We start from the raw sequence: 16,210 nt of genomic DNA on the forward strand, positions 1-16,210 counted from the left end.
TCTGCAGGTATCTGCACACAGTACTGGTTCTCTGGGCAGAGAGCTTCATGTTTTGGTAACTTTTATATGTTGTTTGTAGATGGGTGGGGGTGGAGAAAGTACTTCGAAGAGTTCTGTCTTGACATGTGGAACCTTTTGTTTCCAGCTTGAGGAAGTGATGGAGAAGGAAACATACAAGACTGCTAAATTAATTCTTGAAAGGTTTGATCCAGAATCAAATGCAAAGGTAAGAATATTGATACCAATACTGATTTGATATAAAAGGTACCATGGAACTGAACATTCAAATAATGTTATTTTAAATTAATTGGCAGGAAGCTGAACTGCCTTCTGCTGGAACATCTGCAACCCCAAGACCTGGACAAGGTAATAACCCTGTAGAATGGTTGCTCTTTAGCATAGATGCTCATCTTTCATAGCAATTTGCACTCTAGAAGTAGTCTATAATAAGATTTGTAGATTGATTGACCTCTATTTAGGGTTAATAGACTGTTTATTAGACTATGCCTTTTACTGTTCTGTATTTTTTCAAGCAGTGGATCTGTTAATAAAGGCTGATGCTATTCAAGACAGTAGGATGTTTAATGCTGATGCTGAAGCAGAGAGAAAACGAAGTTCTTGGGGCACACTTTTGGATTTTTTTGAATGCTAAGTGGCTGTCAAATCTTATATGATGCTCATTGACTTAGCTTTTCAATTCTGCTACCATTTCTGTCTAGTCGGACCTTTCCTAATGCAACACTTACGCTATTTTTGTATGGCAGATGGGTAGATACCACAAAGCTAGTGCAGAAATCGTGTATCATCTAGATACTAAAAATGAATGGTTCCTTACTAGTTTCTTCCATGTAAGGGTGCTACTATATAAAATAGTATAAGAAAAAATATTTGCATTTCAAGGTAGTCTTGTTTCTAGGTTGCACTCAGGTTTCTAGCCTGGAAAGTCCAAATAAGTGTTTGTGCTGAAAATGTGTATTGTAAGTTTTTAAAACAAACAAACAACAAAAACTTATGCAAACAAAATATACTTAGGTTTTTCTTAAAGTTGAGTATAGCATGCTGTAGTTGTAGTGTGTTAATAGTTGTTTTCAGTCTAAAGGCCACTTTCCATAATGATAATGAAGACAGATTACCTACAAAAATCTGTCTCAAGAAAGTGTAAGAACTAATTTGATGTCTTAAGCAGCTTAAACCTGTAGGGTTTCATGCTCAAATCAAACAATCTGATGTACATCACTTTCCATAAAAGAAACATTGCATATATTAAAACTGTAAACTTCCGTGTCTAGTTCTTGTCAGAAGGCTTTGAAGTAACTGAACTGAATTTTTCACTTTTTCTGTTTCTGAAATGCAGGTCTTGGTGGGTGCACAGCACCTATATTTACGAGCAATATTCTTTTGTAAGCTGCATGGTCAAATGCACTGTTTTGTTCTTCTTGTTTAGGTTTAAATTGTCATGAAAACGCTTTTAGCCTATCCTTCCTTTCTGACATTGGCAGTGAGTAGTTAAAATGTGGTATGTTAGCAGTAAAGCTTTTTTTCTCTTCTGGTGGCCTAGGCACAGCAATGTTTTCTCAGGTTTGCTCCTTGCCTGTCTTTCCCATGCTGACTAGGGGGTGAAACTGCCTGGAGCCATCTGTTTCTACTTAGAGATCTAGAGATAACTAGCTATAAATGAAATAGACAGTAAGAAGTGTTTAGTCACCCTGGTGGCATTGAGAGTTCGATAGCATTTTTTGAAACTCTTAAATTGTTCATTTCCCTGCTGCCCCAGGCTATGCACGCAGCAATGGTGACAAGCAATTTGTATATTGTGTGATAGTTAACTATTCTTGTGTATGCTTGTGTTTATCAAGTACAGTGCACATGCTTTTGATCCAGGTCTCAGAGTTTCCAAACACAAGTGAGTTGGATCCAGCATGTGGTGCACAGTTGACTTTGACTTGATTTGTAATAGGAGTCTGAAAGAAGCCCGAGAGAGTTGGAAGTATTTCCAAATTTCCAAAACCCTGGCATGGTAGGCAGTGGTCTACATTAAGGGTGGTAAAATAGTAGATTTGTAGAGTGAAACAGTTGTTGCTAAGGAGGCTGTCTACACTGTATTTATGGGGGTTTACTTAGTACTAGCTGTAGACTGGTACATGGAACTGATACACATTAGCTTGGAGGGCACCTTTCAGTTTAGTTCCATTTGAGAGGAATGTAAATACTGCTCCTGGACCGTATCATGGTATCAACAAGAGACTAAGTGAGGACAACTCAGAAAATTGAAACATAAACATGCAACTTCTCTGGGTGCATCCATATTAATGTAAACAATTTGCTTCATTCTGAACAAAAATAGTTTAACTTTGGCAAGGATATTGGAAAACACTTTGTAAGCTATCATAAGCATGATTTTGTTCATGTACAGTACAAATCCTTTTTTTTCCAGTCTGTTCTCTCAACACATTGAATGTAGAGCTCCTTCTCTGTTGTTCATGTAAAGTTGATTATTCAGAATTGTATTTCAGGGGGACACTGTATTTGCCTTTAGCTTGTGAAAATGGGGAGACTTATCTAAATAACCCATTGTTGGTATGTACAGTAATTCATTCAATTTCTAAGTATCAAAAAAGTACAAGCTTATTTTCTTTACACTAAATAATATCTGCCCCAAACAAATACTAGGTTCTGTTCTGTGCAGTATACAACTTACCACAACAAGATAGCACCTTAATGTGGTTATGGTGTAATTTCATATATGCAATATGCAGTAGAATTAGTAATTGGAAATTAAAATAGAAGCTTACAAGTTAACATTAACCCTTCCTTGGTCATTTTGTCTCAGTTTGGAGACACTGGTCATGTAGCAGAACTAATTATCTTAAGCTCTGTAATGATGTCTTTTTTGAAAAGTGGGTAAATAACGACCAATGTATAATCAGATTGAACTTACTGTATATGAAGCAGTTGATAAGGAGTTGGTACATTTTTGACTTACCAGTTGAAATGAAAATGTACATTAAACAAATTATTTAGTACAAATATTTAATCAGTCAGCATTACAGAGTAGTTAATTTTCAGAAAAACAATTACAGCTTTTGTGTGCTTTGATCTTTTTGCAGTTTTTGTGATTTTTATCACTTCTAAAATTGCTATCTTAAATTTTTTGATTGTTTTAACAGATGATTCATGTAAATCTTGAGATTTGGCATAAGAAAACACGTGGAAGTCCAGAAGGAACTATCTAGTAAGAAATATTTTGAGGGCTAGAGGTAATTAGCATTCAGTACTCTGGCTACATGAAGAAAATAGGTTAAGAGTATGTATTGGCAGTGGAATGAATATAGAACAACAATATCCTATTGTTGATACCTGCTCCCTTAACTGTACTGATACAACTGTTAGTGGGGCTATATTGTGATTGAGATCGCTGCATGATCTGAATTAAAAATAATGCGATAACAGATGGCTGTAAGTTGTGGATTGGGTAAAGGCACCAAAAGGAAGAAAAAATTCTTAGTTGATCTTTACCACTAAAGCCAACAAGCTGTGTGAATTACATATTGGCCTGCATTGTGCTCTAGCTCTTTACACAAATGGTGTATAAAAATAAGGGAGTTTTGAAGTGAGGGAGAAATAGAATACTTTTGCTTGTAAACATGAAAGATAAAGTGGTCTCACCAGTAGCAATATCCTAATATTCCTTAAGTAGACCTATTAATGTCTCCTATGTATCAATATTGTTCAGTGCCAGTAAGTACAAAACTTGGACTGCAGTACTCTTGAAGAATAAAAGGTCTGTTTTTAAGTTATGCAAACAGTTGGTTAGCAGATGCATGAAAATAATTCATGGGGGGGGCGAAGCTTGGAAAACTGCAAAGCTTCATTCATATTACCTTAGCAGTAGCAATGTTGTGAGTAGAGAACCAATTAGATACTTTACTCAGTTAACTTGTGGGACTTTAATTATGGAAGCCTGAAAGTTTGCAGGAGGTTCATTATTAATACAGTGTATTTTTTGTAGATTAGTCATGATTGTTGGTCAGAATTGCCCAGAGCTGTGAATGAGTAAATGGAGAGGGTGTTGTAGTTATTTTAGTGTAGGCAGATTTGAAATATTACTACTAAAGTCTCTCACAAAAAGCTCTCAAATGTCAATAGTGAAGTTTATCATAAATGAATTCTCAGTTAAAACGCAGTCTTCAAAATTGAAACAAGTCACCAAGGAAACCTTTAAGGAATTTCTGCAACCAGCTCACTAATTTATCCTGTTCTCTGGATTGTGAGCAGTATAATAACAAGGGGCCCAATTTCACATGCTAATATCAACTTAAAAACATACAGGATCTTCATACCCATTGGGTGATCTAAATTGGAAGATCAAGTTGCGTCAGTTAATGCAGCAATGTCCATGAGGGTGTGGAAGGGGAAAGCTAATAATTTGTTCTGTTCAATATGAAACTGAGCTAGATGGGTTTTTAGTAAGACTTGTGTGGTTGCAGTCTTCTCACTGAAACCTCTAGTCTCTTTACTTTCTTTTGGTGTTTACTAATGCTATTCATATGTACAGATCAGTAGGCAAGAACATAGCCTACATCTGTTGCAATTTCTTGGCACTGGATGTTGGCAACTTTCCAACTGAACTTTTATGTTTAACCTAGTACTTCAGTGATAGCAGCTCTTCCTTATGCAGTACAAGTTCTCATCACATGCTTACTGTCCCCCCAGCACATACGAAAGCTTAGTGGGGTAGTGTTTTATTTTCCAGGGACAGAGATTGTTCCAAAAGACTTCAGCATACCTATCTCCCTGTGGTCACTTGTAAACTGCCTGCTAAGAACTGAAACTCTTCTAGCCTGTTGCAAAGTCAGCAGAAAAATATTTCTAATCTTGAAACTCAGGGAGATGAATTCGAAGTCCAATTCCAATATGAAATTCCATTTCTTGTAGAGGTAACTAAGCAAGTTCATACAAAATATTGTGGGTACTAGAAACTGTTGTTCTGGAGGGTACTGTAGCCTTAGGTGTAGACATTCTTGGGATATAGCTTTAGATAGCCTGAGCCATTGTGTTAACCATGTTAATGTCCAGAGTCCTGAAATGAGGGTAAATTTCAATGTGATGTTGCAATAGTGTATTTCAAAGACTCTCTAGAGGTGTTAAGGTACGAGAAGGATGAGAAATAGATGGTAGGGATGGCTGTTCCTGGGCACTGTTTTGGTAAATAAACTCATGTATAAATATAATGAAACTTCAACTTTATGTGACTTGATATTATAATATCCAAACTGGAATGTGTTACTGGGATGATATTCCCATTGACGTTAATGAGAACTCTGGCTTCAGGTAAGAAGAGCTGAAGAAACCTATAAAGTTTTTCATGGTAGTGACATAGTAGTAACTCCATGATAGTGGATTGAGAAGAGGTAAAAGTAAGGGAACAATGCAGTAGAGCCTGTTCTTGCTTTGTGACAATCTGAGTACACGGTTTGTTGGTAGTGTTCTTGAAGAGAGTGAACAAAACTATATAATCTGTTTATGATGATCTGCATATGTTTTGTTATCATTTTAGAATTGTTTTGTTTATCTGCAAACTTCCTAACAGCTCTGGGCACTTAGCCTGGGTATTTTAGACATTGAATAGTTATACACCCATACTAAATGCTTGGAAACACGTTTAAGCTGTAGCGTAAAAAAGTAGTCAGTTCCATCTATACTTTGTGGTTTGAATCTTCCTGATGGTATCTCCAACGTTCTGCTTTAGAGTACAAAATTATAAGGTAGGCATCTGCTAATTGTCTTCTGTAAGGCTTTTACCCCAAATATACAGTTACCAATCATTACTATTAAAACATTGCATTGTGTACTGGCTTTATTTCTATGGTGTGCTCAGCCAGGCACTTGGTGATCTTTAGTTATGGACACTTCTGGTTTTGTTTCACTTGGTTATTTCTGGCTGATTGGAGTGGCTGTATTAATATGCTTTTACTATTTCTTGCTTATAATGCTAAATGTTAAATTCAGTACGCACATATTCTTGTCAGAAATTCGTCAGAGGACCACAGCTCAAAGAAATGCTTCTACACCCACACCTGCAACTCCTAAACAAGGCTCTCCAAAATCACTTGTTCCAGTAACAGCATCTCCTAATCTGCAGAGGGATGCATCCGCTCTGAGTGGGCCACTGGAAAGAACTGCTGTGCCATCCTTGCAGTCAAACATTCTACCGAGGCACCCTGGATCCCCTGCTACTTCAGTGCCTGGAATGGGTAAACAGAACACTTAATGTTATTTACAGTTTATATTGTTTTCTCTGGTTACCAATAAAATAGGCCATTTTCAGACAGTATGGAAATGGCATTTCATTTGGAAATAGCAGAGCAGTTATCTGATTAAGCAGGAGTTCCATATTCAATTAGCCATAACTCTTTACAGCTGGCGCCTTTTGATGCTGAAACCTATTGCCTGAGCTCATTTAACTGTTATGGCTTCTTTGTTTAAATGGCAATAAAACTTTGCAGTATTCTGTAGTCAACAATATAGCATACCTTTTTATGTTCTTAGTTTAGAAGAGCTCTACAGTTATATAAATCAGGTACAGAGGAGAACACTTTCCGAATACATTCATGTTTCTCACTAAACCCTGCACATATTTTTTAACATGCATCCTGACATTTATTTAAATTTTTACTCTAGGAGGTATACTCATGCAATCTATACTCATAGATTAAAGTGTAAAATAGCAAATGTGCCAGAAAAGTTGTCTGTGGTGTAGCTGAATTTTTCTAAAGTGGTATGTTAGTTTGGTACAATAGTCAAGTGTTACTGACAGGTCAAAATCTGGATGTTCCTTAAAACTTGGTTTCATATCCTGAAAATGCTTTTCCCTTCATTTCTGGTTTGCTGTTCAGAAGGGATGGACTTTATCAGACAGCATTCCTCTTATGCAATTTAGTTTGTGTTCTAAAATTTGAGAGATTTTGAGGGAGGGGCAGATGTTCTCATTCTGCTTGTTGAAGGTGAAGCAGGACAGGGTAGTGCCAGGACTTCCATTTGTTGCAAGATGTTTGTCAAGTTGAATTACAAAGCAATGAAGGAGATAAAAAATGTCATCTTGAAAGTAAAAGGGATGCAACTTGCCAAGATTCTTTTTCAGCACCACTGTAATTTGGAGTTGTTCTTTGCTTTTTATACAATGATCAAGAATATTTTATCTGCTGCATTTCCCTGATTTTTTTTAACTTCAGGTAAAGTCTTCCTGTACTTCCTTGCTTACTAACCTCCATGGTACAATCTAAAAGTAGGACTGTACATTGGCACCCTGTCTCTTAATGGAAAACCTTGGGTAGCTGAAATTAACATGCCTGTTCAAAATATTTGGTATAGTGGAATAAACTAGTCACAGAGAGTTGTGGTCTCTTAGCTCTTCTCAAGATCCTTTAAGCTTTATTTTTGCTTAGTAATTGTTTACCTGTATTATGAAACTGCTATTTTTTGCTTTTATCCCTGGAATGAACCGCAAAGGCAAACTATTAATACTTTCTGATTATCTTGAAGTACCAGAAATTAGATTCGCACACAAAGAAATTGGTTGTTTTGTTTCAAAAGGTGTTTACTGAAACCTGCTTATTGAAGATTCCTTACAGAGTTTAACATCACATGTTCCTTCTCGGTTAGGAGTCTGGCTATATGATAAAATGGTATCGGCTATATTCTTTCGTTTTCTTGGAAAAAGATTCAGGCACAATGAATAAGCTGGATGAATGTTAGCCTTTACTGCAGAAAATGTTTAGAGGGGAAAAAAACGCTTTTAAAAGGACAGTTGCCAAACCTATTAATTAAAATATGTAATGCTTTATAGGCACACTTTTTCACTGGAACGAACACATTTTTCTATTGTATGCAGCATTGGAAGCAGCTGTAATTGTCAATGTGGAAGCCCTGTTTTTTGTTGAATTTTCCCAAACCTTCCCATCGCATAAAACTTCAGTCATGTAACTGTAGTGAGAAGTATGTAAATTCAGTATCTGTAAGAGTAATATCATTGCATCTAAGTTTATGCATGGCTTGCAACAAATATGAATAGCCTTAATTATCTCTAAAGTGGAGAAGATTAATAATTCATTTTCATTATACTATATTTTGTAGAGGAGAATCAATTTAACGTGTATTACCACGGAGCTCCCATATGTTTGAAAATTAATAACCAGCAGGTAGTTGAGAGTTTGCCAAGATTTGCAAAAATGACCAGTCTTTCTACGATGATTGCTTTTGATGTTTATATTAATTACTGGTGTCCATAACAGCATGAGAACTGAGATGGTTGGTTTGAGTTATTAGTAAGCAGGTAATTGAAGTTTTTCTTGGAGCACGTTCTAGGTACTTTTACTTAATATTTCTTATTTTTTAACTACTAGAAACTTTCATATGTTGTGATATACAGGTCATATGAAAACAATATCTTTTGAATATAATACTAAATACGTGTTTGAGTGTTAACCAGATATTGAGGAAAATTATTTTAGTGTTTTAATTTTATTGCAGATTTTTAGTCTTTCAGATCTTTGCCTTCACACCTGTGTCAAACATCGACCATTCACTTTTTTTAATGGAAGCACTGGGCCTTTTATTGTGAAGCTTTAGCAAATGTATTTTGCTTGAAGTCTTCTCTGGGCAGCTTTTTCAAAATCTATGAAATAGAGTTCTGCCTAGCTAATGTTGGACTGATTTTTTTTTTTTTTCCTGTGACTGCTTTGAGGATTTTCTTAGTCTTGAGTACTACTTGTTCCCAGAATACAAGAATAATTTGGGAATGTATTCCCTGATTTATATCTCTTGACTTCAGTTCCCTTGTTTGTGAAAGCAAGAGTTATTTTAAAAAGTATATTAAGCATGTAAATTGCAGTATTTTCTATCCAAATTTATTGTACTTGTAACGATCAGGACAGTCTGTTCAGGTCAGTTTTCCAGAACTGACAGAAACCTTGCAATGGTAAGGATGAGATTAATCTCATTCTGCATGTAGGACTTGGAGAGGACATTGCTCCAAATATTTGGGTCCTACTTCTTGAAACTGTGTTTCTGACATTTGTCCTAGGGTATCCAGATAATCATACATAGCTATTGAACTTCAGCTTTACAACTGAATATAGCACATTCTGGTATAAGTAACTTTTTCCGTTGTTGCTCCTATCTGTGAGAGATAAAAGATATCAGGTTTGAGATGGTAATTGCTGTCTGTTACATCTAACGCTGTGTTTAAACTGAAAGCCTATCTTGGATCAGTATACTAAATGGCAAGACATGCTGTGTTGTCTTTGCCTCTATACTCGTGGCATACATGCTATTTCTGTGCATATATGTATGAAAACATGAGCTGTATTGCTGGGAGCTATGATTTTAGCTGGGAGCAGCACCAGGGCATGCATTAAGTGCTACCGGAAAGATAAATCTATCGTCTGAGAAGCTTGAAAGCCGCTGTTTTTTTCCCTTGGTATCTTTCAGTTAAATGCCCTTTTGAATTAGTTCAATTTATTAACAAAAACTACTCTTTTGGTAGTCTGTTTGTATTTTTAAGTCATTTATAGGAGATTCTGTGAAACATATCTTCCCAAGAAAAATACTAGACAGATAGTAAATTGAAAAAAGAATCAAAAGCTGAATGTCATCAATAAAAGTCCACCTAAGCTGTTGACTTGTATAAAATGCCTTTTGGCCAGGAATGTGTCCTTGGGAAGTGATTTTAGCTATTTAGTTATTTGAATGGTGTTGTTTCTTACCAAATTTTGTTGCTCGTTATGCCTAGCTTCTGTGTCAAGGCTAGAAGGGAAGGTAGAAGTAAGGACTGAAAGCTACATAAATGGCCATTGGCAGTTTGTAATGATCTTGTAGTAGAGCAGAAGTTTTAAAACTGTGTGTGGAAAGACAAATGTGTGCCATTCATCTGCTTTAATTGCCCTATGTAAATAGAGGTGAAGGTGGTAGCAACTATTGTTGTTACTTGTTTTTAAAGGAGTTTTATTTTGATAGTAGTTAAACACATAGAATTTAAAAATATCTATATCAATAGTGGTGGTCTGGCTTTTTAGACTAAGCATAACTGAAAATATCCAACTTCCCAATAAATGTGGAGATGCAAACATATCAAGTGGCTAGATGGTTTAATATGTAGACTGAATACACTGGGCATGTTTCCAGTTAGGCTCCTGCCATCCAGTAACCGCACAGAAACCAGTGGGGGCTTCTTTGGTAACATTTTTAGTTCTTTTAGTGTTGTAATTGATTTCTAGCAGATATATTGGTGTAAATTTGAAGAATTGAACATGCAGAATTCAGACTGTATAAAGAAAACTCAATTCTAAGTTGCTTGTTTAAGAAACGTATAATTGTGAATAATCATTAAATGCTATTAATGCATTAAGTACATCATTAAATTAATAATTTCTAAAGAACTTAAAGCATGAAAGTAAAATGATTTAATATAAGATGAAGGAGCAGTAGAACTTTCAACTATTGTGGGTTGAAAAAACTTGCAGCTTTCCTTGTAGATTAAGAAATATGGTAATTCATATTAAGCAGGCAGAATTTCTATTGCACTAGCATGCACAGCGAAAGATTATATACAGTAGTATAGTTGAAAATCAATTTGACATAGTTCATGTTTTCCTAGGTCTTCATCCTCCAGGCCCTCCTTTAGCAAGACCTATTCTTCCTCGAGAAAGAGGAATTGTGGACAGAGTTATTGAATATTTGGTTGGTGATGGTCCTCAGAACAGGTAAAATACTGCTAAAGGGAATACATAAATATACATAAATATGGAGCTTCTTAACTTTTTTTAAAGCAGAAGGTTCAAGTTTAAAAGTATTGCAAATTGTCAGAAACTTTCTTATGATATGGCTGTTTCTTAGTGCTTCATGGGAAATCTGTAGGGAAAATGGTAACCATTCTGACAAGATTAGCCTCTACTTTGAACAGTATTGGCCATCTAATACAAAAAGAAAAATCTTTTGATACTCAAGTAGGTGAATACATTATATTTAACAAAAAAACCCCCACAACTTATTTGATTATCACTTTAGCTTTATTACCTTTATAAATGCTTTCAGATTGCATTCAGAACTCTCCAGATGTATCTGAATTTCCATGTTAAACATGATCACTTTTCATACTGACTGTATTCTAATGAAGTATAAACTTGTAAATAGTTTAGATATTATTTTCTGACACTGCTGATATTAAAAATCTGTTCAACTGTGAGAATCTTTCACTGTTTCTAAACCAACTTTAAAAGTTATTTTTAAATATATGGTTATTGTGTAGGGCCAACTAAATCCATTTGACTGTGGAAATTACCTCTTAAGAGTAAATACCTAAGCTGTTAGTCAGTATCTATGGTAAAATGCATCTCCTGCTTCAATGTGTTACTGCTTAAAGGTATGTAATTATATAGTGTTCATGTTTTCTAGGTACGCCCTTATATGTCAGCAGTGTTTTTCTCACAATGGTATGGCTTTGAAGGAGGAGTTTGAATACATAGGTAAGAACTAATGTGTAGCAGGCTTGAATACATAGGTGAGAACTAATCTGTAGCAGACTGTAGTAGTTGGTTTGTTTCATGACTGACATGCATCATGCTTCATTTCGGTTGCAGTTAAGTATTTAACTGACACTGTGAAATGTCGTTTCATATGGGAACAGTTTTATGGTAACTTACTGCTCTGTATCTTAAGATTTGCTTTAAGATTTAAAGAAGTACTTTATTGCAACCGTCAGGCCAAGGATTTTATGTGCAGAAAGCTCTTCAGTAGAAATAGGCTTCCTCCAGTACATCCCTTAAAATTGCTACTGGTTTAAAATGGTTCTCAGAAGGGTTTTATATCGAGAAACTATCTGACATTAAAGTATTCCTCTTTTACCAGAACTTAAACAAAATTTTTCTTTGGCAAGAAGATCTTGGGGAGGTATCAGAAAAGGAGTGGGAACAAGCCCAGGGGGGCTATATGTGAATTTATGGCTAACGATAACTTAAGACAGACACAGCTCTTTATTGAACACAGATGTTTTATTTTGCCTCCTTTCTGCCACAAGTGTAAGCCTGATGTTTAAAAAATGAGGGGATGTTGATGAGTCTTCTATTTCATTTTGTTTCTCTTAATTTTGCGAGGAAAATACACAGCACTGTAAAAGTATAGGCTGAAAGTTTCCTATGCATCTGAATATATTTAGTCTGTATCATCTTAGCTCAGGTGTGTTCACAGTTCAAATGTGCAGGAAATAATCATCCCCCCCGTCTCAGTGAAAATATTCACTTAACTATTATGTGGGATACTGTACTTCAGAACAAAATTTTTTTCTTAATTAAGCATCACTGGAGCAGAATGCTCCTCAAGGAGCAAATAGCGAGGGAAATATGAAGCGTCCATAGCATCCACTTAATCAAAGGGTGAGCATAGTGATATCTTAAAAAAAAAGTTATCTTCTAACTTAGGTCTTTTGTAGGAAAGAATAGAAGAACATTGTGTGGCAACATCTTGTGGTACTGAATTGCATTATTTTGTTCATTGTGGTCAAATATTTCACAATGATGGACAAAAGTAAAAGTGCAGCAGAGGTGATAGCAAACAGGTATTTAAGAAGCAAATATATGCTGAAGTTGAAAAGGGATCTATATGGAACAATTTCTGTAAACTTGATGGACATACTCTCAGGCATTATTATTAATTAATTCTTTTTAGTATTTTGGACAGTCAGGGTATTGCGGAGGAATAAGGTGAAATATTAAATTGTTTAATGAGACTACTTACTGGGTGTGCTTTTGTGTAGCATTTAGGTGTGCCTACTGCTTTTTCCTGAATCCTGCAAGAAAAACGAGACCTCAGGCTCCAAGACTACCAGATTTCAGCTTTGAAAAAAAGCAACCTGCAGAACTGCAGTCGGCAACTGAGCATCCAGAGTCAAGAGAGAGAAAACCGCAGGAGAATCAGCAGACAGAAGGTATGTGCTAATCTCATGATGTCTGCTCTTATTTAAAGTCCAGTGTGCATGGGACAGGGAGATTTCATTGGTTTTGAATGTGCCAGCTTTCATTGATATGTTTAAATGTTACATACATATGATGTATATTGAGTGAGTTTTTTATAAGAACAACTTCATAGTAGGTACAGTATATATTTTTTCAAATCTTGTCCCTGCTTCTAGCTTAGTTTGATGCTGTTGTCTTCTCTTGAACCCTAAAATTTCATTATATTAAGCAGAATGTCTCATGCAAGTGATGGCGTAACAAAACTCTTCACTCTAGTGGTACTGATAAACAGATGGAAAACAGTGCTGTAAATTAGTTAAGAAGAGAATATGTCCTGAAGTGGTTAACTTCCACTGTGTTCAGCAGGTCATTTGATTAAGGTGTGTTGGAATTTCTGCCTTTGTTCCTTTTGCTGTTTTCCTCAGGGCAGGAAAATCTAGTAAAACTGCCTTGTTTAAAATCAGGGAGTTCAAACACAAATTGTCAATTTTAATTTAGCATAGTTCCTTTTGAGACATTTTATAGTCTGCAGATACAGTAGGCATCTGGTATACAGCCAACAGGAAGATGCAGTGTTTTAAAAGACTTCAGAAATTATAATTTCAAACCAAAGAATCTCCAGTTGGCTGTGCTGTTGAATACTTAATGGAATTTTGCATTAGTTTAAAACGAGGGAGCATGTGGGGAAAAAGTTACTGAAGAGGGTACAGCCCTGATATTCAGTCTGTAAAGGTGTTGTCTATAGGAAACTGTTGGAATGTAGCAGAATACTTCTGTTTGATCTTTAATACTGAGTACAAAATGGCATCTGCTTTAATTTCTGGCATGGGAAGGCTGAGTGAGACTGATAGACGAGACTTATCTAACTGTACCCATCTCTGGGTGCAGTCTGATGAAGGGTGCGTTGTATGGAAAACTTGTTTGGTTTCTTTTCTTGTGTCATGGTGTTCTCTTAACTGCTTTTCAGTGAAGAAGTGTCCTCAGTCACTTTCAGTGTAGTTCCCTAACTCGTTGCTGGGTCACCTAAAGGGGGATAGTGTCTTGTTTTGTAGGATGGAACAAAATACAGGAGGGAAGAAATTAATTTTGACATATCACTCGGTGTAATTGAAAAGCTTCATATTCAAGTATTGTGGATTAAGACATTTTCTCTTTCCTTGCATTTGTCCCTGTGCCACAGGTTACAGTCTGCCTTAAATATGTCAATATACCTGATTCTAACAATTGTATTAGCACAGCTGAGGAGAGGGAGAGTTATGGTAGAATGGCAACAGATATAGCAGTGAATGTAACTACTTAAGTGTTCTTTCACGATAAAAGTAGTGAAGCAAGACCTAAATCAGATCCGTGAAGCTAGCTAAGACAATGCAAATTTCACCTTTGCTCTCAAGTGGTCTTACTCTTTTCAGTGAGTAGAGTATGGATTGGTAGCTTCTTGGCTACTTTTTTTTTTTTTAAAAAACAGGTTGTTGTAGAAAAGCCATGGTTTGTTATTGGGGTCTTCAAAACTCAGGTTTTCTTCTGTGTGAATCAAATGGAAAAGCCCTTAAAGACTTCAGTTCTTGGAGGTGTGTGCCTTGAGGGTTTCTAAGTGTTATTCAACTGCAGGTTCTTAGAGGTTTTGAGAGAGGGGGGTGCTAATTAAGCTGGTATTATCATTGAAGGAAATGTTTATCAGACTATGCTTTTAATGGGTCTGAGCTGCTGAGCCAGTTTATAGATGTTTAAAAAACAAAGTAAAGCCTTTTAGAATTAGTGCAAGATTTTCCTTAAGTACTTGAGATGTGAGAGTGAAAATTCTACAAAATACTTTTTACTTTTTATGAAAGCAGAATTTTCAGGATAAAACAATGTTTTTATTGCAGTATATGTGAAATCTTCAGCTTACCTTTAACACTGAAAATTACTTGTTTTTTTGGTGTGGTCTTGTATTCTGGTGTGCCCCATTAATTACAAATAATAAATGAAAAACAACAAAAGAAAGCACTGTGGGGATTATTCACCAGTTCTTTTCCTGCTAAGAAGTTATATTGAAAGTCTTGAGAAGAGGCATAAGAAATGAGTAACTGGTATGCTGACTTCTCTTTTTAGGTAGCTTAAATATCCTGCTCTTTTCTGAATACTTCATCTACAAGATGATATGAACCATTCTGTTTTGGTAATTAGTAAGCAGCCAGAAATAGTGTGTGTTAATATTTAACATAACTAATATCTGAGATGTCTTGTTGATGCAACATAGGCCAGTGCTACCCAGTCCATTTGTCATCGTGCATTATCTGTGTCTTGCCACAAAGTAATCTCTTACGAATGAGAATATAATTTTCAGTAAATCACTTTTTCCATCAGAACCCTAATTTGAAACATAACTTGGCTTCCTTGATTGTAATTTTAAGCTATGAAGGGATAGCTCTGGGGAAGGCTTTTGTTCACTGTAGTAATATAAATGCTGTCATAGCAAGAATAGAGTATCTTTGCTTAGATGTAAACAAACACTAACATCAAGAAACCATACTCACCACAGTGTTGACAACGGGGATATCCAAACCTTCTATATAACTCAAATAAACCATAGCTATATAGGTTGAAAAAAAAATGCTAGCTAATGTGATGCAGAAGTGCTATAAATATTTTTTCACTAGTCAGCTACTTTACTAATGAGTAGAGCATGAAGCTGAATCTTTTTTGCAGTTGTGTGCTCATGCAGTGACAAGCATGCTATGTGCTACTCCTATAGATATGAGAACTGAAGAATGGTTATGTGAAGTGCTGTTGGCACTGAACCTTGGATTTTGTAATCCTTTGGAAATATGGAGTCATCAGCTGTCAGTCTGATGCAGATTACTGGCACAGACGTCATGCTTCACTATTCAGCAGTGTAACTTCGGAAATTTTAATACCAGAATGAAGTAATATACTTCACTTCGTTTTTTAAGTGGCTTGTTTTTTCTATCAAAGACTGGTCTCTGAGCATTTAGAAGTAATATTTTTCTGTATAAGACCCAAACATTAAAACACCAGGAACTACTTTTAACTCTGTGATTGATTTTGCCTTCCTTATGTTTGGTACTGTTGCACTATCCTTGATATAGGCTTGTTATTTAACAATGTTTTGAAAACAAGTAAATTTGTCAGCTTGAGTATTTTGTATTGAATATCTAGTGCTGATGTTCAAAGGTCTTCATTAGATTACTTTGAACTTCTGA

The 16,210-nt window shown here is 35.7% G+C and overlaps 1 protein-coding gene across 6 annotated transcripts in view; it reads left to right on the forward strand.

Moving 5' to 3' along the window:
* The window catches only part of LNPK (lunapark, ER junction formation factor), a 39,631-nt gene that overhangs the window by 19,329 nt on the left and 4,092 nt on the right, over positions 1-16,210 (forward strand). For all 6 annotated transcript variants that reach the window (XM_035567470.2, XM_035567501.2, XM_035567476.2 and 3 more), the window contains exons 7-12: positions 146-226; positions 315-366; positions 6,030-6,254; positions 10,655-10,760; positions 11,452-11,522; positions 12,809-12,979. In XM_035567470.2, coding sequence (XP_035423363.1) covers positions 146-226; positions 315-366; positions 6,030-6,254; positions 10,655-10,760; positions 11,452-11,522; positions 12,809-12,979 — 706 coding nt within the window. The remainder of the gene's footprint in view (positions 1-145; positions 227-314; positions 367-6,029; positions 6,255-10,654; positions 10,761-11,451; positions 11,523-12,808; positions 12,980-16,210) is intronic.

Source organism: Cygnus atratus, chromosome 6 (genome assembly GCF_013377495.2).
Source record: "Cygnus atratus isolate AKBS03 ecotype Queensland, Australia chromosome 6, CAtr_DNAZoo_HiC_assembly, whole genome shotgun sequence".
Taxonomy (NCBI): domain Eukaryota; kingdom Metazoa; phylum Chordata; class Aves; order Anseriformes; family Anatidae; genus Cygnus; species Cygnus atratus.